We start from the raw sequence: 27,412 nt of genomic DNA, 5'->3' as shown, positions 1-27,412 counted from the left end.
AGGAATTCAGAGAAGAGAAAAATTCACGTAAGTTAAATCAGAATTTCCTGAATTTAAATATAAAAATTTTTAATCTCTTACTCTTCCCATATCTACTAATTTATTTCACCAAAGAAAATATGTTTTAAACTTTTTTATTTGCTTATCCTTCTGTTCAGTTTGCAAAGAAAAATAATCTGAAAGCATTATGCTCATTTATACATATAGATATAGAATAGGTAGATATAGATATGGATAGATACACACACGTGTGTGTGTGCAGGATGGCTTTCCTTAGCTATCTGTTCTTTTCATCTTTGTATTTAAATTTCTACAATGAGGCAGGTGGGACAGGTGGCTACTTTTGAAAATTCTGTCTAATGCCTAACAAATTGAAATCTTCCAAGAAATATTAAATCAATCCATCAGTATCAGCATCACATGCTGAGGGAACACCTGTTATTTTCTGGGTGAATACACTAGTTGCCCTGGATACTGACCATTATTCTCCTGCAGGAACACATCTCTATGGAGAGAGTCCAGCTTCAGTAACACTTTAATTTGCACGACTAACCAAGCTGAACCATCACTGAAATGTATGTGGATTTAAATCAAAGGGATTGTGGTAAAACTAAACACCATTAACCCTACTGCAATAACATTCTTACCTTACGAAATAGGAATATCAGTTGTACAGCTTTCAGAAAATTACTCTGGATGGCTGAGGCCTTTGAAATATATAAGTTTTGATTTTGGTCTATTTTTTTAAGTAGTTTACTTTTTCATTTATTTCAGGGAAACATTGTTATAATTTTTCTTTCAGTTTATTCATCCATTTACTCATTGCTTCAGCAAATATTTGCTGAATACAGCAATGTACCAGACTTTGGGCTACTTGCTTTGGAGAGACAAAGATGAAAAACAAATTTTACTCTTCAGATGCTAGTAATCCTATAGAAGAGGCAATGAGGTAATTTATGATTTAGTCTAATTGATATAATTCATGCTCATATAAATTTATATGTGTGTAGTGAATATCGTTATACAATTTTTAATTTAGTTTATTTTTTAATTTTCATTATTCAAGGGGAGTTTTATAAGATTTAATATTTGTCGACTGTTGTCAGGTAACAGGTTGCATATAATAAAAGCTAATTCTTCAAAATATCCTCTGTGAGGCATAAACTATTAGTCCTATTTTACAGAAGAAACTAAGGCACAAAAAGGTTAAGAAAATGCCCCACGATTATTAAACAATATGTCAAGGATGCAAGTTTCAAATACATGTCTGTTTCTACAATCTAACCTTGTTAATTTCTGCCACATCATACTGCTTCTTGAAAGGGAGTATGTTCTCTTTTGTTAAAACTGTTAAAATTTAACTGTTTAAACTGTTAACTGTTTAACTGTTAAACAGTTAAACAGTTAACTGTTTAAACAGTTAAACTGTTAACTGTTTAACAGTTAACTGTTTAACAGTTAACTGTTTTAACTGTTTGTTAAAATAAACAATATGTGGCATCATTTATTATGCATATTAATGTGTGAAAAGATATATCCAAAGACTGATCTAGTTGAGTTCCACATAACCAACGGTAGAGTCATAAAAGGTTAAATTTGGAAGAAAATTTTGAACCTAGCTCAATATGTAGAGCCTGAGATTCAAAAAGATACACTTAATTGCTAAAGATCATACATCTCTTTATAACCAGAGCCAGGAATTAAAACAATTTAATCTAACGCCAATTTCACATTTTTCCCCCTCCCTTCTTATTCTCACTCCGGCACCTGTATTTGGCAATGTCATAATCACCATATGTACTTTATTGTATTCACTCGGTGATAATGTGTACACATCATAGAGTTAAAGATGATAAAATTTAGACAACACAATTCATCATCTTTATTTCCACAACCTTTGTTTCTCTCACATGGAGGACCAGTGTTTCAATGTCTTTGGATTCTAGTAAATCATGTCACATCATGTGTGATTTAATAAATCTTACCTCAATTAGATCTACTGTCAATACACAGACAAACATTTTGCTGTTTTAGAGACTTGTAGAACATAGCTTATATCTTTAAAAATATTTTATAAAACAATAAATATGAGGCATATCCTTTTTTCTATTTTGAATTTCTAAAAATCTATAAGCACACTGACTTCCGCTTCTGGGAAGATGGAGTAGACATATTTTCTGGATTCCTCTCACTAAGTACAGCTAAAAAACCTGGAAAATATATATAAAACAAATATAAGAAGACTGAAAGGTGGAGAGGAGAAAGCAGCCCAGCTATGGACCTCGGGACTAAGGAACAACACGGTGGTGAGTTCCGGGGGTTTTATTTTTGCCTCATATATCCCAGACTTGGAACTGAATAAGCTGGCAACCCAGAAATGCCAAAATGCTAAATGCACAGAAAAGAACAGAAGTCTACTCTCTGAAGCCAAAAGACCAGGCAAGATTCTAACTAGTAAGGTAGAAAATTTTAGACGGTAACTGCTCTACTCTAGGCAAATACCACATTAAAAAAAAAAAACAAAAAACTGTGACCCATCCACACCCCCACCAGCAAAGGCCAAGTTGGGAGACTGGACTTCCACCCACACCTGGCAGTAATGCCGGACCCACCCCCTCCCCACTAGAGTGGTGTCAGAAGAAGCACAGAGGAGAATCTGGATTTCCATGTCATCGGTGGTAATGAGGTCACCTCCACAGTGGTGACAGTGGACACCCAGTGGGGAGCTGGAACTCACATCCCCATCCAGAAGTAGAGAAGTCCCAATTCTGCCTCAGATGTCAACCAGAGGCTAGGTGAGGGACCTAGGCTTCCTCCTCCACCTGACGGTAACAAGGCAGGAGCTCTTACTTTCCTCTGCCAGAGTGGTGTGTCAGAGAAAGCCAGTTAAGACAAAAGGCTTCAATAAGATTCAGAACTTCATACAGTAAAACAACAATGTCCAGGTTCACTGGGTGACAGTGTGTTAATTTGTTCAATCTGTGTTTTTCACTTCATAGATACTGAATCTCCCATGAAATAGGTATATTTCATGTCATCATTTTTAATTGATTCATAGAATTATATTGTCTTATTCTTTCTTTTATTACATTTCTATTTATTCATTTATTATCCTTAAAGATTAGAAAGTTATTAAGATTATTTAAATATTAGGAAGTTGTTAAGTTCAGATTGTAATCTGAATACTATTAATATCCAAGGACACTTGAAATGTATAGAAGATAATACTGGATATAATAATCTGAATATTGAATGGTGCCTCTTTAATTCAAAGATACATCAAAGGCAATAAAACACCTGAGTTTTCAGCAGCCCTACAGGATTTGGTAGTCAATGGACTCATTTGTAATATACCTGACTGCACGCCTGTTATACAGCAGACAATGGATACAGTCAGTTCCTTATATTCCATTGGCTCATCTGTTAGAATTCAAGTTCACAGAATGCTTCCACTAACAAACAGACACTCTTCCTTCTTGGCTATGGTCCATCTAGCTGTTGACAGGCCCAGCATCCCATGTGTTTGAGGCATTAGAGACAGAGTAGAAAGATCACTTGCTGTCAGGAGACTTTTCTTCATATTTAATTTAAAACAATTTTCCATCTTAGTGATGTACAATGGAGGCAGTCACATTCCATGTAAACTGAGGGATGGCTTCACTTCATTTTGTTTAGAATTTTATCAAGAACTCATTACCAATTTTGAAAATACATCACCCAGGGCAGCACTGCTCTCAGTACTTGAGTATCCAGTACAACACACCTGATATGAGTCTGCCTTCACAGCTGTCACATTCATGATGATTCCAGGCATAAGTGAAAAGATCTTGATCACTTCCTCATGTTTTCTCTCTTATTTTTGTACATTTACATATTGGAATATGTCCTATTTTATTATAAATTACTTTATATTTATTTATTTATTTATACTTAGATATTAATTTGAGTTTTGAAAAGTTATCTACCTATATATAGATATAATACAAAATTTCATTTTCAATAGGAATGGGAATGTTATAGAACATTTTTAAAATAAAAAAAGGGACATTGGGGGACTTCCCTGGTGGTCCAGTGTTTAATACTTCACACTTCTACTGCAGGGGGTGCGGGTTTGATCCCTGATTGGGGAACTAAGATCCCCACCTGCTGCACAGCTCGGCCAAAAAATTAAAATTAAATAATAATAAAAAAATAATAATAAACAAAATAAATAATAACAATAATATTGGCTTTAATAAAGAGCTGGGAATTATAACTGACATTAGATATTGGACACAGGAACATTAGAAATTAATGTAGCCTTTTGGGGTCTGAGTTTCCTAATTTGTGAAATAATACTGGATTATTCCAGTTAATGGTGGAAAAATTTCCGGTTCACTTAACTTTTTAGTGACTACTTATGCTGACATTGATTTTTAAATCAAACATTTAAATTGTTAAATTAAAATGTTTTACATGTTTTATAAAGTTGAAACCACAGTGCCTTTTCTTTGGTGACAGGATATGGTTTTGAACTGACTAATTCAAACTTAACATGTCGTCAGAAAATTCACTTTTCTGGGCATCAAAACTTATTCTATAAGTTTCAGAGTTCGGGCTCTCTAGGTTTCATAGCATAAATAAAACTATATTGTCAAAAAGAGTAGATAGCATAGACATTTATAGATTAGGTAGAAGACATAGATGGATGGATAGATAGATATATAATAGAGAGAGAGAGAGAGATGATAGATAGATCTATTTCTTGACTCATTTATGGAATGAAATAACTGATTCTATAAGGAGAAAGAAAATATTTGGTGCCATAAAAAATAGGACATCAAATATTCTTGTGTTTGATCTTACTTTTAATTGACTAATTAAAAAAAAACTATTTTTCCTATTGTCAGTCAAAAGAGTTCATGTCATCAGAATGTGTTTATCTAGAAGACAGATTATCCTGTATCCTTCTCATTCTAAAGATAGGTCTTAGGACTTATTTTTTCTGCCTGGGAATACACTCTGAAAAAAAACCAAACCAAACCAAAAAAAAAAAAAAAAGAACTCTGGACAAAGTTTCTAAAAGAATGTCAAAAGTAAGAAACATCAGCAATTGCAATTTCTAGGAATATAAACAACATCTCTTCTGGAAGGGTTTGTGTCACTCAGGTAGCAGATGCCTTCCAAGAAATGATTAACACTTACAGGGTAACACCAGAGAGAAAGGCTATAATCATGCTGTCTTAGCCCCTGTCAACATTAGTTATTGTTTCATCTACTGGAACAACAGATATAGAACAGAAATAAAAATAAAACAGAATGAAATTATTATCTGTTTTTTTCCCTAATAACTAGATCACACAAAAGCATTCAATTGTATATGGTTAGACAGAGAATGCTTTCCTCAATAAAATTTATAGGTAGGACCACCATACAAGTTAATGTGTATTTAAAATTTTAAAAAAACCCAGCCAATTATTGTATATTTTTATCAATACAGGTCAGATTTAAACTGTGTGTACCTGTATTTTATTATGACCTCACTATAAGATGAAACAGAAAAATAAAATCTAACTCTGAGTTTGACAAAAGAAATTAAACCTATGAATGAATTTGTTTAGCTAAATATTATCACATAACTATAATAGAAAAGGTAAAATGTATTTTAAAAAACACATTTTTTTTCTGATTTCTCTTTTGATGTTTGAAAGGATATCTTTCCCTAATCTACTGATTAGTGATGGGTTCTATAATATTCCTCTAATAAACTAAGTGACTGGTAAATAGTATATCAGTATTTTTCAAATCCCTACAAACACTTAAGCCCATGGCATACCATGTTAAAAAAAAAAAAAGATTTCCTGATAAGAACAAAGCTACATAACTGTGTTCCATTCTAAAGATTTATAATGTACATGAGCATTTAAAGGCTTTAAGATGTAATGCAGGAATTAAGCCTATCAGACTGTTTAAACCAGAGTTTAAAAACAGTGCTTGACCACAGTTTAATTCCTATGGAAATTCAAGAGAAGAAGGGCTCTTCAAACACACTTTGGGAGAGGAATAGCACTGTACTGACTTTGTAGGCTCAAAATGCCTAGATTTACAAGAATCTCTCCAAACTTTATCAATTAACTTAATAAACAGCTTGCTTTCTTTTCATTAAAGAAGATGCTTTCTCAAATATTTCAGATTTTAATGTCTAGCTTCTTTCCAATCTGTCACCTCCCCTGGGGATATCTGATCTCTCTATAGGCTCTATGATCATCTGTGTCATCCAAAGCTAGAAAATATACATCTATGCAAAGGAAATGTTTCTTTCTGAAATTATTATTTCTCTGGCCACTCATTTATATTGCATTGTCTCAGTTCTTTTTGACTTTATAAATTAAACAATGTTTTACAACTCTTCTTATATTTCTTGGCATTTTAAGTCTTTCATAGACTATTTTAACCTTCTATATTTTTACTTCCTAAATGTCATTCTTTTTAACTCCATGATTATACCCCATCACACATTTCTGCAGTGCCTTGTATAGTGTATTCCAAAAATGTAAAAATGAAATTCATTATGTTGGTTACTTGATCTATTTTAAATATATATGTATACATGCATGTGCATTATATGTATATATGTGTGTGTGTATATATATATATGTAATTGGATGGATATATATCAATTACATTAGTATTTTTGCCCAAGGGGAACCATATAGGAGTGAGGAACAGACATAGTAGGAAACACACACACACATAAACAAAAGGGCCTGGTACAGAGAGATCGAATGAAGATTAGAATGAATGAACTGGTTACATTCAAGTTTTTCAGATAAGGAGCTCTTAGGTTCTGTGAGGATTTAAAAAGAAATCTGTTCCAGAAGGTATCCTTTGATTTCCAAGACTTCAACTCAAGTGGATAGGCACAAATCAAATTAATAATTGATACTGTTCACACTTTTGTAAATGTAATTAAAAATATAAAACTGGGGAGTGAATGGATAGGGTATTAGACAAATTGGTCCACTTTTTCAACAGTTATCAGATAATAGAAGAGTTTTTAGAGTTTCTGAGACTTCTATAATATTACGCCATATCCCCAGAATATTTTTTTCAGAATAAGTAGTATTTCTTTCTTCCTCAGGAAATATCCTTTTTTAAAATCTTGAAACATAAGCCAGATTGCATATTTAACCTTTTCTAAAGATAATAGGAGATGACCTAGCTCCTCAGTTATACTCTCAGCCTCAAAATTCTACGCTTATATTAGTAAAAGATTATATAAACAGCTGATTGTTCACGAAAACAGGCAATTTAAAGTGTAATAAGTATTCAGAAATTCATGTCAATTAAAAAATGGAATTCAGGAACAGATAACAAGTTCTAGTTGTAAAATCATGACTAAAATATAGGAAACAATGGATATCACAAAGAGTATATAAGTTGGTGGTAAATTCAAGGTACCCATGATCAACACTGGCAATAGAATCTGGAAAACCAGCAAAATAGTGAGATTCATGTAAGAACGTAATAAACATTGAAATATTTTCCCAATTTTTAGGCCCAACCAGTAATTTTGATGGTAAAGCTGATTTACTGGAGAAGAGGAAAAGGATTATGTAGTTCTAACTTTGAGACAAAATGGATCAATGTTGTATGGGGGAATACACCCGTATCCTTTAAAGTAATGTTCTCTACTCAACATTGTCATCTCTACAGGACAGAAATCTTTCTGTCCAGCTTTACTGGCATATAATTTACATATAACATTATGTAAGTTTAAAGTATAGAACATAATGATTTGATATATGTATATACTACAAAATGATTACCACAATAAGTTTAGTTAATATATCCATCACTTCACATAGTTACAATTTTTTTTTGGCGGTAAAAACTATAAAAATATACTCTCTTAGCCACTTCAAATGTACAATATAGCATTGTTAACTACAACCAGCCAGAAATTATCCTGGTTTAGACTAGGATGGGAAATGGAGAGCTGGAATCATAACTGTGCATATTTTTTTAATGTCAAAAGAAAGCCTTTGAATTATTTAGATCAGAGCGATCTGATTACTGGATCACCTTGAGTAGCTATAAGTATCATACATAACAGTAGACTGAGGAGGGAAAAGAAAACCATGTATATAAAAAATAAGTTAAAGTGGACAAAATGTTGTTAGAAGGAGTTACAGAAGCATTTTCTGTATTAGGCCATAATACAAAATAATACCATATCCAGGATAATGATTTACCTATTTTTCAAAAGCATTACCCACTAAGTTCATTTAGGATTTCTTTGCTGTATTCTGAGCCATATATTTTCACACTATATCCTCATAATAACCCTGAAATTTGCATGTCGGAAAACTAGAATTCATAAAGACTAAGTAATTTGCCCTAGGTCACATGGCCTTTAATTGAAAAGATAGACCAAGAATTTAGGCAAAGAATTCTTTGATCAGAATTATTACCTTTAGCACAAACTGAACTCATCAGATCTTAGCTGATTATTTCAATTTTCCTTAAGCACTCAACTGTACTATATCACTGCTACTTGAAGTATCCACTCCACAATTAGATGAGGTGCCTATACTAGAATGTAAATAAATGCATTTGTTCCTTCTTCAAGAAACTCACACACACATACATGCACACACACACATATACATATCTATATATACACACATATATACATATAGGCAATATATGTATATGCAATATGCACATATATGTATATATACCTTTAGTTAGTTGCCCTAAGATAAATATCTATGTTACACTATATAATATAACGTGTGTATATATACATATTTAATATTATATATGTATGTAAGTATAGATATCTATATCTATATTACATATAATATGTAGATATATACGTACAGGTATATACTCAATTGAATTAAACAGTGTGTTTAATGGTATAAATCAGGTGTTAGCAAATATGGCCTGCTGTTTGGTTGCCTGCTTCTGTAAATAAAGTTTTATTGAAATACTGCCACAGCTATTCATACGTATTCTCTATGTTGCTTTAATACCATAAGGCACTGTAGTTGTGATAGAGAAAATATGGCCCATGAACATGGTCCTTCCAGAAGCTCAGTGGAAGAGCTAAGAGCCTCAGGATCATTTTGTCATTCAAGCATGCACTGGTGAAGAGGGGCTGGGGTAGATTCCTCCAGTGGTGTAACAAACCAGACCCTACCCTTCTAAACCCTGAGTTTTCCCAGATGCCAAGGGCTACCGTCCTCATAAGATAAAGTGAGGCACTGGACGTTCACCATTCTACAGGCCCTAAATATCTCCTGTAAATGTTCTCCAGGGGCAGCATAAAGACACTCCCATTAACATATTATTTGGAATTCAGAGAAAAGAGACAGAGAATGAGCCTGTGAAAGGAATTCCACTCTTCTCTCTTCAAAGCTTCTGAGGTTGCTTTGAGGACCCAAACACAGACAGAGGATCATTTCATTACTTTCCAATGTTCTTTTATCCTAGGGCAGCTAACCAATTTCATTTCACATTTTAAAAAATTATAAATAACAATGAAGTTTACGCAAATCACTCTAACAATACCAATTCAATTCATAACTAGGAGAAAATCAGTTATTGTTTCTCCATAAGAGTTGGACTGTCTCCATGGTAGCAAATGCACTTAAGAAAGTTTTCAAAATTTTACCTGCTGTTTTGTTTTTCACTGAACAGATTAATCAGTTGTATTGGTTCGAACAATTAGCTATTTTGAAATCCCTTAATATGCATATTTTAGGCACTATAAAGCATGTATTTTCCAAATGTATCATTTTCCAAATCCATAATCAAGAAATTCTCAGTTAACTTACATGTCTCTGGGATCCATCATATTCACACCTTTCAATTTTTCCTAGGCTGCCATCTGAGAAATACAGCTTCTCTGCACGGTGGTCAATGGTGAGTCCATTTGGAGTGAGTATGTCTGTACTGACCACCACTTGAGCATTTTTCCCAATCAGAGTAGCTCTCATGATACTTGGATGCTGCTCATTCCAGTTGGTCCAAAACATTAAACTAATTAAAATGAAAATTGTGGTAATAGATTAAAATTTTCATTACCAGTAACAACATTAGTAGAAACATGGCAATGTCAGATTATTTAAAAAGAAGCAAAATTATTTATCTCATATTCTATGACCCTTGAGGAAGTTTTAGTAATAAGGGGAAATATGTATATTATAGTTGCATATATTTTTTTCTCAGTTTCTTAAATGACCTGGAAAATATTTCTGAAAAACAATTATCTCTCAAATAGTAACTTAATTAAACTGAATCAGTTTGATGCATAGTAAAGATTTATTTTAATCAGGGACAAAAATAGTTATTTTAAATTTTCTATGAACTTCAAATATACTCTAACTTATTATTATAATGCTTCAGCAGATCCTGTGTTGTTATCATTTTGGACATCGTTCTTAACCTAACAATATTTCTCTCCTTCAGTTGGTGAAAATCAAAATCTCTCTCTCCTTCTAGGTTTGCTTTTTAAATTCTGCATTCTTCTCTGTTTATGTTTTAGAGCAATTACTAAACTCCTATATTTATTTAATGTCTTTTTTCCCTCCTTTGTTTATCAGTGTGATTTTTCTATAAATTACAGTCCTGTTTCTAGAATTCCAGGGGTCACTCTCAAATCCTTAAACATAGTATCTGTTACTTACAGATTTTCTAGAATGTTTTAAATCAGTGTTTGTCAAACTATTCTTTGAAGAAGGCCTAGGAGTCTATGGAAGCCTTTAAAGGTCACTGGAAGAGTGGAGAGGCTATAGGGTTCCAGTCTCCAAGGCCTGCTTTTACTGAAACAGCTCTTCTTTCTCCCCCTTTATATTTAGGAGTATCCCTAAGAGTTTACTTGAAGATCAGTTTTTGAACTGAAGAAAAGAAGAAAAGAATGGAGGGAGGGAGGGAGGGAGGAAGGGGAGAAGGAAGGAAAAAGGGAGGAAGGGAGAGAGGGAAGAAAGAAAGGAAGAAGGGAAGGAGGGAGGCTGACAGGCAGGCTGCTATACATTTTGAAAAAATATGTTTAATAAATACAGAGAAAAACTAATTGGAATAATATTTCATATTTACAACAAGATTGCATATATCATTCCTATGTAAAGACATGTAAAGACAATGTAGGATTATAGCCAACATAATTATTCAATATATGTTTTTTAAGTATTATGCAAAAACTTATTACTAGACAACACTCAACTTCACACACACACAAAAAAACCTTTCTACTTGCTAATTAAAAAAAGTAACCCCACCAATTAGGGAAAGCTGGGTTATCTATGCTCTTTATTAAAATACTTCATAGCATTTTTTTTTTTTTTTTTACTTCATAGCATTTTAATCTATTCTGTGGAACATAAAAGTGTTCTAAGTGAGAAAGTGTCAAAATAGTTTGTCCTATGAATCAGTAAATTTGCCAAAAAAAAAAAAATGGCATTCCACTTTCTTAAATCATGCAGCAGTTTTAACCACATCTTGTAACTTTTAAAATGAAAAATTTAGTTTAAAAAGTTATCCAGGGCTTGCCTGGTGGCGCAGTGGTTGAGAGTCCGCCTGCCGATGCAGGGGACACAGGTTTGTGTCCCGGTCAGGGAAGATCCCACATGCCGCAGAGCGGCTGGGCCCGTGAGCCATGGCCACTGAGCCTGTGCGTCCGGAGCCTGTGCTCCGCAACGGGAGAGGTCACAACAGTGAGAGGCCCGTGTACCGCAAAAAAAAAAAAAAAGTTATCCAAATAATATGAGGTATTAAATACACAATTTATTTGCAATATTTTTCTAGATTGTGGGCTTTAGAAGTACAGAATTTCCAAGGTATTAGTACTTCTTTAGTTTCACCCTTTCACATATAAGAAAACAAAGGCCAGAGAGCTTGAATATTAGTTATAGTTACAGAGCCAAGTTTTGAACTCAAGTAGTCTTTCATCTAGAAATTGATTTGATTTTAAAATTTCTGTTAATCAACTAACATATGAAAGTGATTTGAAGGTGTCATTAATATGTTTAATGATAAAAATATTTTTATACTTTAAACTTTAATTACATATAATTTTCCAATTAAAATACTTTAGTGTGTTTAAATCTAATTTACAGTTCACCATATATAAGATGAAAGTGTAATTTTAGACTATGTAACTGATAATTATAGGATAAAGCACTTATCAATTAAAATTAATCATGTATAATATCATCAGTGGTCTCCCTCATGTTTACCTGAAAATTGTCTTATAAATTCCTTTGATCAACTTTAGGATATTTATTATTGTCCTAAGACTCTCCTGGTGGATCAGTGTAGCTGACTCAACAACAAGCCCTACTGATAGGGCAGTGGTGTGAGCAGAACTAGCTCTGCCCAGGCATCTAGAGGCCTGTGTCCACCTGAACTAAGTAACCAAATCTGTGTGAGGAGTCAACCTTCTCTTCACCTGCATCTCTCAAACTTTAGAGTCTTAATTTATAAGTTCAATATGTTTAATTAAGTAAAGTAAGTCAATTCTCATCTCTAGTTCTATAAGAGTATCCAGATTGAGTTATTCTCACACTGAGTAATTCATGTGCTCTTTTCTTCTCTCAAGTGATCAGGGTTAGTGTTTATCAGTCATTGTTTTTTATTCTTCCATTTTTCTTCAACACACCTAAAATAAGTTCTTCTATTTCTGCTCAGTGAAACCAGATTGGTCTAATTTCTGTGTCCTTGTTTCGTTTAAGAGTAAAAGCACTTTCTAGTAGTTAACAAATATTCCTACCATATTGCATAAGAGTGAAACTCCATAGACATATTTGTTTTCTACTTAACCTGAGCTTCATTCTTCAGTTTTCATATAATTGTGTTCTTTATAGCATCCCCCGAAACATAACTTTTTTCTAATTTGTTTTATTTTTTATACATTTTATACTATAGCCTGAACATTTTTTCTTGCCATGAATTCTTCATAAGTATTATTATAAATACCTGCACAATATATCATCAAACCAATGTGGACCATGTAGACTATTGTCAAGTATCTCATGTTGAAATTACAGCTGCACACAAAGATCTATTGCTGTTATTTATTTCCTCTGTATTTCAATTGGACAGATCCCCAATTGTTAAAATTACTTAATTGAATTACAGAAACACCTTTTAGGTTTCAATACTTGTTAATAGTGTTATTTTTGTTTCAAATTTATGATTTCAATCAGTGATGCATTAATTTCTTTTACATATATGAAAAATGTCTATTCAATCACAGTATTGTCTCTATTTTTCCTTTCATCCTTCAATTTTGTTTTTACTGAATCTCTCATGGAGGTGATGCCTGGCATTTAAAGAGTTCAGATTTCAATTATCCACATTTATAATAAAAAAGAGTCTTATAAAAAACAGTTTTATGAATTGTGAAAAGAGAACTTCAAAGGAAATCTGTATTTTTAATGCTAATTCTCTTTAAAATTAATATAGCTTTGATAGTCTTTGACTTATAATTATAATGAAGAAATACAAATTTCTTACTTTTGGCATTCATCTAGGGCTAGCACATGAGGATGGTCATCCTCTGACATGGCAATGACGGCTTCCCTATCAAATGCTCCAGGCCGAGTCTGGTCCACTGTGTGCCTGGTGATAGATGAGGTAGTGGAGCTGGTCCAGTACAGTGTATCCCAGGCTCTGTGATAGGCAAGTCCTTCAACAGAACCCACATCTGATAGGGGAAAGAAAAGAAAAAAATTATACTTTTATCTACAAAAGACTTGGCTTCTGAACAGAAAAAGCAAAAATATAATAATTATGATGCCTATGTAATGCTACATAATGCCTACAATGACAGCTGATTACACACTGTAAAACTGAGCTGTGAACTGCTCATGGAGAATTTATACAAAAACATGCGTTAAAGACTGAATATTCTTATCCAAAAAAACCTTAATTAAGTAATTGCCTTTTATTTAGGAAAATGGTGGCTCTCTTTTATTTTGACATTTTAGTAATTAATTTTCAAAAAGTATCCAGTGTGCAAGAATTTAGCGATGCTTTTGAAAATCGTATGTCAGAGATACCATTTAAGTACAATCATAATGAGTTTTATCTTGATACTATATCTAGAGACATCAAGGAAAAACAAACACATCAAAAACTACAACAAAGTATCAAAAAGCCAAAATACAACTCTACACTTGCAACTATCAAACCATGGTAGAGAATGTTTTAATAAGTTAATGCAATGATTTTTTTTTATTCTATTCGACTAATGTGATACAAAAACAAAAGTAAATAAAATTAATTGTGACCTAAGGCATGCTTTAATGTTGACAGAAAAAGATAAATGGTAGTACCCATAGTCTAATACATAAAAGTGACAATATGAAAAACAAAAGTACTTCTTTCTTTTTTTTTTTTTACATCTTTATTGGAGTATAATTGCTTTACAATGGTGTGTTAGTTTCTGCTTTATAACAAAGTGAATCAGTTATACATATACATATGTTCCCATATCTCTTCCGTCTTGCGTCTCCCTCCCTCCCACCCTCCCTATCCCACCTCTCCAGGCGGTCACAAAGCACGGAGCTGATCTCCCTGTGCTATGCTGCTGCTTCCCACTAGCTATCTACCTTATGTTTGGTAGTGTATATATGTCCATGCCTCTCTCTCGCTTTGTCACAGCTTACCCTTCCCCCTCCCCATATCCTCAAGTCCATTCTCTAGTAGGTCTGTGTCTTTATTCCTGTCTTACCCCTAGGTTCTTCATGACATTTTTTAAAATTGTGTTTCCAATCACTAGGATAACATAAGTGACTGGTTTATTTTTCATAGAGGTGCTTTGAGTACATCTTTAAGTATAACCAAATTATTAAAGTTTTTCCTTCATATTGTCTGTTTTTCTCAGAGTTAGTACTCTTAGCATATTTAATTTAAGAAAGAATATATATATGTATATAACTTTGGCAGTCATCCTGAGAAATTAACATTATAACAGGCAGAGTCTTTCTATTGCTTTTCTCTTAAGGAATCTCAAAAGAATTATTAAGCTCTTCTGGAAACAGGTAGATGAAAAGAGCTGTTTTCAGGTTTGAGATGGGTAAATGTTTACTTTGATGGTCAGTAAGATTTAGTGGGAGAGCAAAACAATATTAAAACCTTTTGAACTACATTTCTTGAATGTTATTAAAATTTTGTCCTTTTGTTCTTTTTCTACATGCAACAGAGGAAAATCCACTAATGATAAAATTAATATCTGCCATTTATTGGACACTGTCTTTCTGCTAGGAATTGTGTAATTGGTTTGCATACATCACTTTATGTGTAAATCTACTCTGTGAAGTTAGTTTTATTGTTCCTCTTTCCTAAGAAGAAAACTGAAACCTATGGTCACAGAACTAATAGTATTGAAGCAAGATTTTTAACACAGGTCCATGTGCTTCTGTAAGCCTACATTCTTCAGCACCATTATTTAGAGATGGATTTATAGCAGCTATTGCTTATTCTCAATGTACATCAAGCTGGAACCAAACAAATGATTCATTAGATTCAACTTGTCTGACTCTGGGTGAATTGTATCACTAGTAATTTACCATGAATAACCTCTCACACAGTCAACAAAACTACTTATAAGAAATTAATGTGGGTGATTAGTATGGAAACCTAGGCCAGAGATGATGGAAGAAAACATTATAAAACACAATCATAATAAAATCCATTAAGCTTTGCTTATATGAATCATATGGTATTCCTATTTGAGGTGAGTAGGTGGGAGGTTGATAATGGTCAAAAGTATTTCAATTATTAATTAATAAATCATCTATTCCACTGTATTTTTAGCACTTTCACATCATTTCAGAAATGAAGCCAACTCTATTTGTATTATAAGCAGCATTCCACTCTTTCATCATCCACAAATAGAATGAGAAATGGCATGGCTCTGAAAAAATCCAAGCAAATCAAAATTATTAATCCATCCTCATTTTGTATCTTCCCCTTCCACTGACTTTGACAGATCTTCTTCATGGCCACTTTTTCCTGCCAAATCAGGAAGAAACCACTTGGTATTACCATTGAGATGAAGCAGATGCTTCTTTTCTATGGCTGACATAGTTCCAAGTTTACTAGAGTACATAATACATCTCACTGTCCAGGTATAATCTCTTTTGTTTTATTTTTTTGTAATAGATGACAACCTGACAGTACACTTAATCATAATCTGGTGCTACATTTTAAAATATTTATCTCTTAAAAAGGTATTTAGGGGACTTCCCTGGTGGCGCAGTGGTTAAGAATCCGCCTGCCAATGCAGGAGACATGGGTTCGATCCCTAGTCCGGGAAGATCCCACATGCCATGGAGCAAGTAAGCCCATGTGCCACAACTACTGAGCCTGTGATCTAGAGCCTACGAGCCACAGCTACTGAGCCTGTGTGCCTAGGGCCCATGCTCCGCAACGAGAAGCCACCGCAATGAGAAGCCCGCGCACCGCAACGAAGAGTAGCCCCTGCTCGCTGCAACTAGAGAAAGCCCGCATGCAGCAATAAAAACCCAACACAGCCCAGAACAAATATAAATAAACTAATTAATTTTAAAAAAGGTATTTAACTCCCTATAAAAATTATATTTGTCATTAGCAAATGGCCAATTAAAACATAAATGACACACCATTATATATAAAATAGATAACCACAAAGACCTACTGTATAACACAGGGAACTATACTCAATATTTTGTAATAATGTATAAGGGAAGAAAATCTGAAAGGGACTATATACATATATTTTTTAAAATCATGAAAATATTAAATTTTAAAATCATGAGAATATTTTAGTTGAGATAACATAAAGACATTAATGTCTATTTTATGATAGATATTACTTCATATTATCTGTTTTTCTCTGAGTTAGTACTCTTAGCATATTTAATTTAAGAAAAAATATATATATATAACTTTGGCAGGCATACTAAGAAATTAACATTATAACAGGCATCATGTGATACGTGTGTGTGTGTGTGTGTGTGCATGAACACTAAAGTTCCTGAATCAGTTGAACAGGTAAAATAAGTACTTTGAGTCACTGGTCCTGGCAGATAATACGTAGTCTGAAAACTAAAGTAAAATGCCTATTTATTCCATCAACCAGTCCTGAAATATTGAACAGAGTAAATTAATACAGAGTTAACTCAAGGATGTAGAATACAGCGTTGGACCTCAAGGATGTAGAATAGGCATAAGTCAGAAAATAACTATTATGGTGCTATTTTGACAGGTAGCCAAGGACTTCATAGAGAAAACACCTTCATCTCATCACCACTGAAGAAGAGAAAACAGCTCCTTCCTGCCTGTGCAGTGTTGTAAAGGCAGGATAAGAGTCTACAAAATGGGAAAGCCAGTGAAGTATTCTTGGGAGGGAGCCACATGTATAAAACATTGCCAGTCATATGGCTGGAATAACCGTCACAGATAAATCCTATCACAAAGTTAACAGGAAATAATATTTATCCCAAGGACATGCTACAACTGTAATGGCCTCCCTGTTGAAAGTATAATATTCTCTTATTCACTGGCTTATTTTCTAAAGCCAAAGAATATCAGAAAGTTTGTTGCTGGAAATTATGTCAGTAGTATGAAGCATCTCAATCTTGTCTGGAGGATCTCAAGACACAGAGAAGCAGGCTCAGTTTACAACCCAGGGACAGAGCTTAAAATAAAAAGTTTCTGGACACAACATTCCACATATATCTTACGATATAGTTTCCAGAGAAACAAGATTCTGGGTCCAGTTCACACTCCAGACCTGATGCTGAACTCTAGAGAGTACACATAGCCTTGTTTTACTTTAAGCCTAACAAAATATTACTTAAATTTTGCCTAAACTCACCTTTTTCTAAAAATCCTCTTATAATTACTTTTCCTTCTCTTTTGGGATAGGGGTGAGATAAGCTACAGCTCTTCTGGTGTACAGTTTCCCTCATTACAATGAGCCAATATTTGATGTAGCTAATCTACAGGTTTACTTGACAAAATCGAAAAGACTTTCATCATAAAAATACTCAACAGACTAGGAATAGAAGTGAGTTTCCTCAAATTGATAAAATCAACCTATTAAAACAAACAAAAAAACAAAAAAGGCTTATACCTTACTTAGCCATGAAAAAAATGAAAGTTTTCTCCCTAAGACTAGGAACAAGATAAGACAGTCTACTCTTGCCTCTCTATTCAGCATTGTACTGGAAATTCACTCAGGGTAATTGGGAAAATTTTTTAAATTAAAAAAAAAAAAAGATAGAAAGGAAGGAAGGAATATCATCCTTCCAATCTGGAATATCATTCCAGATTGGAAAACAAGTAAAACCATCTCTTTTTGCAGATGATATACCCTTAGATATACAAAATCTTAAGCAATTCAGTAGAAAATTATTCGAATTATAAAAACAGTCAACCAGGTTGCAGGGTACAAAGCAACATACAAAATACAGTTGTATTTTTTATACAGTAGCAATGAACAATCAAAAAATGAAATTCAGAAGACAATTCCATTTATAACAGCATTGAAAAGAGTAGAAAATATGACAGGCAAATAAAGTTAGAAATAACTTTAGCAAAAGAATTATAATCTTAAAACTTCTGCATGAAAAACTACAAAACATCATTGAAAGAAACTAAAGACAAAAAATGGAAAAGTAACTTATGTTAATAACTGGAAGACAATGTTATTAAGATTGCAATAGTTTCCAAATAGATCTACAGATTCAGTGTAATTCCTATCAAAATCCCAGATGGTTTTTTCCCAGAAATCAACAAACTGATCCTAAAATGCACATGAAAATCCAAGGGACTTAAAATAGCCAAAACAATCTTTAAAAAGAAAAACAAACTTAAAGGAGTCAAACTTTCTGATTTTAAAGTTACTACAAAGGTACAGTAGTCAAGATAGTGTGGTACTACTGTAAGGATAGACATATAGATCAGTGAAACAGAATCAATAGTCCAGAGATAAAGCCTTATTTTTATGGTAAATTGATTTTTGAAAAAGGTATCAGAAAAATTCAATGGTGAAAAAATAATCTCTTCAACAAATGGTTTACAATGACTATATATCCACATTCAAAAAAATAATGTCCTCATACCATACACACACATCCATTCAAAATGTATCTTAGACCTAAATGTAGAAGATAAGCTACAAAACTCTTAGAATAAAATAAACGTGGGTGAGGCAAAGCCTTCTCAGACATGACACCAAATGCATAAATGACAAATGAAATATAGATAAGCTGGACTTCATCAAAATTAAAAACTTGTGTACTTCAAAAGACACCACCAAGAAAGTAAAAAGTCAACCCCCAGAATGGGAGAAAATATTTGCAAATTATTTATGTGATAATGGTCTTGTGTCCAGAATATATAAAGAATTCTCACAATTCAATAATAAATTAACAACACAATGGAAAAAATGAGCAAATAATTTGAATAGATATTTCTCCAATGAAGGTATACAAATGACTGATAAGGACATGAAAAATGCTCAACATTATAAGCCATCAAAGAAACACAAATCAAAATCATACTTCAGATCCACTATGATGACTGTAATCAAAAAAGATAAGTTTTGACAAAGAAGTGGAGAAATCGGAACCCTCATACATTGCTGGTGGGAATGCAATATAGTACAGCTGCTTTGGAAAACAGTCTGGCAGTTTTCAAAAATTTAAACATATAGTTATTACATGATCTAGCAATTCCACTGTTACATCTATCCAAGAAAAATGAAAACATATATCCACATGCACACAAATGTTCACTGCAGCTTTGTTCATAATAGCCAAAGGCAGAAACAGCCCAAATGTCAACTGATAGATACAAGTGATTAACTAGATGGGTTATTTTTACTTTTCTAACTATTGAACTGGTGAATGGATTGCAATAGATTTCTATGCAGATTGCCTACTATAAATTAGACTTGCCACCCCTTTGTCTGGAGACTTTAGTCATTTTCAGGGGTTTTTTACCCACATTAATTTGTATTAATTAAACTGTATTAATTATTAATTCAATAAAATGATTATCTAAAAGATCTTTTAGATATAGGCTTTTTAAAAATCTCCTCAGATTATTTAAGGTCATTAACAAATCACACACCGAGACTGACATGTACCAGTAAAGGGTACTGGCCAATGTCTGACCTGAACAAACGACATCCATTCAGATTGACCCAGTACAGACTGCCAAATATGTGGAATGTCAGCCCTGATCAACCCTAATTACAGAATAGCTTTTACCTGTAGACTCTGACCTAAATTTTTATGTTCTTAAATCCTTTAACTGTTAAAAAGCACAACATTTTTTTATAGTCTAATTTACTAAAAACTAAACAAATTAAATATCTACATTACAGTCTAAAAATTTAAACAACGAACAGTTCTACTGGAAAAAATGTGTTTTTTTGGTAATTAACCACCCAAACAATAGAGAATCTGCTGAGAATTATTAGGAGTTCAGTAAGATGGCAGGCAATAAATAAATAAACCAAAACCCATAGTTCTATTATGTGCAAAGTAACTAGCTAGATATATAATGGAAAGAAGATGTCAATCCAAGTAGCCACTAATGATGTGGGTTCCAGTGAATGAACATGTTAGGGAACCATGGACCAAAACCACCTGCCCTGGCCAGACACAACAATAACTGCTTGCATGAGTTTCCTCACAACAGGAGGTCCTGATAAGGAACTCGGAACTAACAAGCTACCATTAGCCAGAAGAATTTGGGAGGGGCCAAAAGGAAGGAGGAGACACCAGCCATAATATGTCCTGCCAACCTCTCAGAAACCTTCACACTGGAATCCACCTTGGCTGAGAGATGTGATGGCCACCAGAAAGGACTGAATCAGATCAAATATGGGTATAAGCAAGATGATTGGCCAGAGACAACCTGGAAACTAACCCCATTACCATAAAACCTGAGACTGTGAGCCATGTGGCAGGGCAGTTCTCCTGGGTTCCCTTACCCTGCTGCTCTCCGCCATGGTGCTCCTTCCCAATAAAGTATTTTGCTTTGTCAGCATGTGTGTCTCCTTGGACAATTCATTTCCAAGTGTTTAAAAAGAGCCCACTAGGGCTTCCCTGGTGGCGCAGTGGTTGAGAGTCCGCCTGCCGATGCAGGGGACACGGATTCGTGCCCCGGTCCGGAAAGATCCCACATGCCGCGGAGCGGCTGGGCCCGTGAGCCATGGCCGCTGAGCCTGCGCGTCCGGTGCCTGTGCTCCGCAACGGGAGAGGCCACAACAGTGAGAGGCCCGCGTACCGCAAAAAAAAAAGAAGAGCCCACTCTCGGGCCCTGGAAGGGGTCCCCTTCCTGCAACAAACATCTATAAAACTGCATCACCCTTCACCATCTGAATTCGACTCTTCTTGTGCCCAAAGTATTGCAATAAAGCTACCTTTCATGAATGTGGATCCGTTAACTTCAGGCCCTCAGCCCTCTAACAAGAGGAAACCCAACCTCTCTGGAAGACTTTTTATTTTTGCAATCTATCTCTAACAAAGACAGGCTTTTACTATCATCCCAAAGGTTAATTCCCTAGAACTAGAGTATCTCAAATATTTCCATGTTAAAAGAGAGTCTTAGTTTACACTGCATAACAAAAGAGGCCTATTTACTCTCATTCCCAGAACAAAGGAACAATTTGCCCTAAGAGAGTATGGAAGCAAATTGAAACGACTTGAAGCTGTTAAGTAACAGTGTATTTTTTTTTCTTAATCTTACTCCTTGTGTTTTGGGTTTTTTTTCCAGATTTAGAAACATTCAAAGTCTGAATATCAACCTGAACTCCTGACTCAGCTGAAAATTATATTGACTCAAACAGGTCTCAACAAATGCCTCTATCTTGTGTCATCACTAATGTAAGCCAAGACATATAAGAGATGAAAAAATTGAGCATATGGGTAATTATAGTTGTGTCATTTTGTCACCAAGGCTATTGCCCCAGAATCATACCCCTGCCCCTCCCTCAAATGGAAACCAATTGCTCTTATCTAAGTTCCAGGGGGAAGCTGCAAAGAGAAAAACAAGAACTGATTATAACCAGCTAAGCCCCAAATGGTGGAAGATTTCATTTCCAGTAGACCTTGAGCCTCATTATATGGTCACTGTAATACATTAGCATGCTAAATGACACACCCACTAGCATCATGACAGTTGACAGTTGCCATGACAACAGGAAAAGCTCAAACAAGGAGTGAAAAGGAGTGTTGCCTCTGCTCCTGTACAAACCACACCCCTGTTCTCAGATAAGTCATGAATATTCCTCCCTCTCTTTCCAAATCCCTCTTTTACCTCGACCCTCCTATGTATATGGTGTCTCAGCCCAAACTGAATTGAGAAGTTGATGTGCAAACTAAGTTCTCAATTCTCCATTCTCTACCACTGAATAAAAATTATGCTGTTCCAGTCTCAGCATCGGTTTTGTGATTGGCTGTGCAAATCCGAGCGGAAAAAGAATCTCTCCAACAGAGACAAATGGACTTGGCCTCAGCTAGGACCCTGGCACGGGTTCAGGCAACCAGTTCAGTAACAAATTCTTCAGGAGTAATTGGAGATAAGCACTGACTCAACCTAAATGAAGCCAACATTGGTATGCCAAGGGCTCCCAGGGAAGGACAAAGACCCTATGGTTTCTAAAATCCTCAGTTATATCATACTTCATCCTCCAGGGCAAGGTGAGGAGATCTGATATGTACAGACTTTCTTTGAGAAATATAATTGCAAGGTGACTTGGAACTCATCCTCATTTCCTTTGTGAGAAAGTGAGGTAAGTCATCAGGCCAAAATCATAAACCAGAACATTCTTGAGAAAGAGGTGTATCTGCCCATCCTCAGGGGTCTGGATAAGATCCATCATTTCCCTTAATGAATTCATACTCTGTAAAACAATCTCAACTTATAAACAATTCACTTATAAACATTTAGCATAGACAATAATTTCTTCATATGATATGAGAGAAATCAGGAAAGTTTTCTTACCCATACTAAGACCCTGGTAAACTTTCAAGTTTCTCTAAGTCCATTATTAGATATGTGTTCCCTTGGTTTAAAGCCTTTTCCAGGTGTTCTTGCTTTAAATACGCTTCAGAGGATAACTTCCTAAGTTTGTAATGATTAATGCTTTACAATGTATTATATTTTATTATTTTTAATGGGCCATAAAATGTAGACTTCCTTATGTAGAAAAAAGATGATAAACAACTTCAAAAATACAGTCTGGAAAGAAGCATAGAAATGAGGGCTTTGGTAATCTAGAAATAGTACAAGTACAGTTGACCTTTGAACAACAGGGGTTTGAACTGCGCAAGTCCATTTACACCCAGATTTTCTTCACTATGTATTACAGTACTACACAACCTGTGGTTGGTTGAATCTGTGTATGAACCACCTATACGAAGGAGAGAATGTAAAGTTATACGCATATTTTTGACTGCTCAGACGGTTGGTACAACAACCCCCATGTTGTTTGACGGACATCTGTATAGGAGGATTCTTAACAGAAATGCAGTACTATACCCAGTCTACCAGCTATTCTTTGGTGATAAATTAGTAATTTCAAGAAAAAGTATTTACTGTACATTTGTTGATTGTATGTGTTTATGTAAGTAATAAATATGGTGCATACAATTAATTGGACAGCACACACACACACGTTGCTTTTGATGATTTTATGATTCCCATTCCAGAATGGACAACAGCCCTGTAAACTGAATTCAGTCAAGAGCAGTTACAATGTTGTTGACTTCTGCACCAGAAATGTAACGTTTTAACCAGCCATTAATGTATGCATTTCCTCCTTCTTCTCTTCCCCTTCTTCCTTCCCCCTTTCCTCCTCCTTTCTTCCTCTCCTTCTCCTCTTTTTCTTTCCTTCTTTTAATTTCCCCTTCCTTCTTCAGATATCTGGTCTAGCATCTCTGATAGCCTTTTTTTTTTCCTACATCCCATTGTTTGGTTCTGATTCACAGTTTCACTTGCTCCTTCAGTATTCTCCCATGTCCTACAGCCATTATCTCTTGTCTGATTCTGCCTTCTACCTAACACACACACAAACACATATATTATAATAACCCTTTAATTTGCGGATTTCAGACCTTAATATCACTCTGACTTGAATACATGTTACCCTTTCTATGTCATTCTGATTCACAGCATAATTACCTGCATTAGCTTTATCTCTCCCTCTAATTGATGGACTTCTATGGAGCGGAGAAAATATTATTCCAGCCATCCCTTTGTTCCTCTGCAAGTTCTTGGCATTTTGAAGCTACTGTATCAGCTGATTGGGCTTAAACTTATGAGACTCAGTACAAGCTAACATTTCATATTCTGTTGTCAAATTTGTTCCTTTACAATCATATATAAATAATGATCTAATATCAATGTATTTAAGCTACATACAGATAATTAAAATCGAGTAATTTTTTTCTAAATCACTACAATGCTTAGAACAAATAAGTATAAGTAACAAACTAGTTTTGTTTTTAATAGCTTTAGATAATCAAAAACAATAGTAAATTATCTTGATTTTTAGATACCAAGGCTCTTGTCCTTTTAAAAGAATTTTGTATATATAACAGCTTGCCTCTTTCAGAAAAGCTGAAGTCATTTTTTTGGAGTATTGAACAACTAAGCAAAGATATAAAGCAACATGTGTATTTGAGGGAATATCTTTTCAATATTAATTAGAGGATGAAATTCTTCACAGAATAATATAAATCTGCATAGTAATTTGACTTTAGATTTTAGAGCTATTGTTATCAAGAATCCAAGAAAAAGTAATGAGATTAACAGATTAATTAAGAGACTAATCTTTCAAAAATGTTTAAGCATTATAACTATACATTGCATGAAGATATTAACTATTTAAGAGTATAAGTTATCGTATCAAGTGGATAAATTTAAGGGATCAATGTCATAATAATCCTCTTGTTTCATATATATATATTACTTATGGGTCACTCCATTTTTAATATTTTAAATATACTATTTATTCTTTGATAAAAACACAAAGTTAGATGGAAAAAATAAAACTGTGGAATCAATTAAATTATTTGCAATATTTCCAGAGCAGTTGTTTTAATATTATTCTATAATAATAATAATTTTAATAATAATAATATTAATATTTAATAATATTCTGTTTCATTCAGAAACATATCCTTTAGTTTCCCACCAAACCTACAAATCTATCTCAATTGTATCTGGTTCCCTCCTGTTGAGAAGTGTCTGTCTCCCTATAGAGAGGAAATCCACTACTTGTGCTCTGGATTATGCTGTCTTCTCTCTCTCCTTCTCAAGGATGTTGGTCATTTTGTTTTCTCTGCTCTTTCCTACAACATAAAGACCTCCGTTTTATTGAATTATCTGATTTCTATTATAACAACTACACTGAAACTACTCTTTTCAAGATAACCCGCAATTTCTCTACTGTTAAATCCAATGCACATTTTCTTCATCTTACCAAGTTACTTAGCAGATTTTCACTGTCTTCCTTCCTCTTGAAACCTTTTCAAAAGTTGTTTTGTTTGTTTGTGTTTTTTGGCATGCTCTCTCCTGTTTTTCTTATATCTCACTGGTATCTCCTTTCCAGTATCTTTGTTAGCAACCCCTCTGACCAACATCTAAATGTAGGCATTATCTAAGGTCCTCTTCTCTTTCTTTTCTACTCTCTGTTATCTCATTTATTCCCATGGAATTAAATACCATCTACATGCTTACATATTTCTTTTTCTTTGCCCTTTGTTTATTTCATAATCTACTAGAATGTTGTTTGTTATTTGTATTCTTTTTGCCTGTCACCCCACTATAATGCACAGAACAAGCAACTGAAATTATTTGTGGAATAAATACATAAATTTCTGCTACATTAATACACTGAAGGCAGTATCTGTATATTTATGCTTTAATTTTTATATGCCTAATTGTTAATTTATTTTATAAGACCCAGAATATTGGAGAAGCATATAGGATAATAATTAAGAGCACAAACTCTGGGTTCAGATAATGGCTTTGCACTATCACTTTACAGGCAATATGCCCTGACCATGGACAATTCATTTATCTTTTCTGTATTTTCATTTCCTCCTCTGTAATATGAGAATAATAATAGTATTAAATTAATAAGACATTGGGATGATCATATGAGTTAACATGGGTAAAGTGTTTAAAACAGTGTCTAGCACAAAGGGCTTAATATGTTGGCAATATTATTATTATTGCATTGCTCTACACAAGGCTATAGCCAATTATGCTTAACAATGTTGATGCTTTGTTGGATAAATTATCATCCCCATTTTTCCACAAGTGTAATACTAGAAATATTAGCTATTATAGGAGTGGGTTTTGAATTCTAAGAGGCTACAATCTGCATTTGTATATATAAGTCTCCCCTTATTAAAGAAGTTTAGCTCTAGTTTATTTATTCCTCATCCCTTGGAATAAGCTAAGCTCTCCAAACCACTTACTGTATCTTTGACTCTTATTATTACTGGTAGGATGATAATGTAAATATTTGATAACCTCATAGGTGGAAAAGTGATGGGACTATTAGAAAATTTAAATACTAGAAAATATTAAATTTTGATAACAATGTGAAAGAGACAAGGACAGAGATCTGTAAGGAAGAAAGTAAAGACATAAATAGAGGTGATTTTTTTTTCAAATGGGCAATTAATGAAGCAGGAAAAAAAAGAAAGGCCATATCAGATGACGAGGATCACAGAGAGAGAGAGAGAGACAGAGAGAGGAAGGCTCAATTCTTTATGGCCAGGTTTTGCAAAGAAAAAGGATGGAAATTCGTATTAGAACTAGAAAGGAACTTAAGAGATGGATAGAAACATTTGATCTCTAGGAAATAACAGAGTGTTTTGACATTCAACTCAATATGACTAGGTATTAGAAAATTTATTTAAATAAATGAATATTATTCTCTGATACTTTAAAACACGTGCTATATTCAGAATTTTACATTTGTTCCACACATATAATAAATTCATTACATAAAAACACTATATATTATACGTGCACACAATATTAAAATACCGTAATGTAAGAAAAAAACACTTGGCCTGCCAACTAAAAATATCAGTAAGAAAAATAAAGTCTCACCTTATAAGTTATTCCCACTGAAATGTGGTTTAATTAAAAAATTTAAATTAAATTAAAATTAAAAATGTTTAAATGGAGTGGAAGGTATATAATCATAAACACACTTATCTAATATTTAAAGCAAAATAAAAAATGTTAAATTCCCTGCAAATACCCCAATATCAAATAATTATAATAAAGGGAATTATTTATTGAGTACTTACTGTATGCTCAGCCCTGTAAAGAAGGAATACACAAAAGGCGGACCCTAGAATCTACTAGAAGAAAATACCCCTTTTTATCACTAACA

At 33.8% G+C, this 27,412-nt stretch overlaps 1 protein-coding gene across 1 annotated transcript in view; it reads right to left on the bottom strand.

Annotated features, from left to right (window-relative positions):
- The window catches only part of LRP1B (LDL receptor related protein 1B), a 1,792,829-nt gene that overhangs the window by 319,165 nt on the left and 1,446,252 nt on the right, over positions 1 to 27,412 (bottom strand). The window contains exons 42-43 of the mRNA XM_030883038.2: positions 13,504 to 13,693; positions 9,825 to 10,029 (exon numbers count right to left, since the gene is read on the bottom strand). Of these exons, the coding sequence (XP_030738898.2) occupies positions 9,825 to 10,029; positions 13,504 to 13,693 (395 nt within the window). The remainder of the gene's footprint in view (positions 1 to 9,824; positions 10,030 to 13,503; positions 13,694 to 27,412) is intronic.

Source organism: Globicephala melas, chromosome 7, assembly GCF_963455315.2.
Source record: "Globicephala melas chromosome 7, mGloMel1.2, whole genome shotgun sequence".
In the NCBI taxonomy this organism is placed as follows: Eukaryota; Metazoa; Chordata; class Mammalia; order Artiodactyla; family Delphinidae; genus Globicephala; species Globicephala melas.
This window is presented reverse-complemented; position numbering and strand designations above follow the sequence as displayed.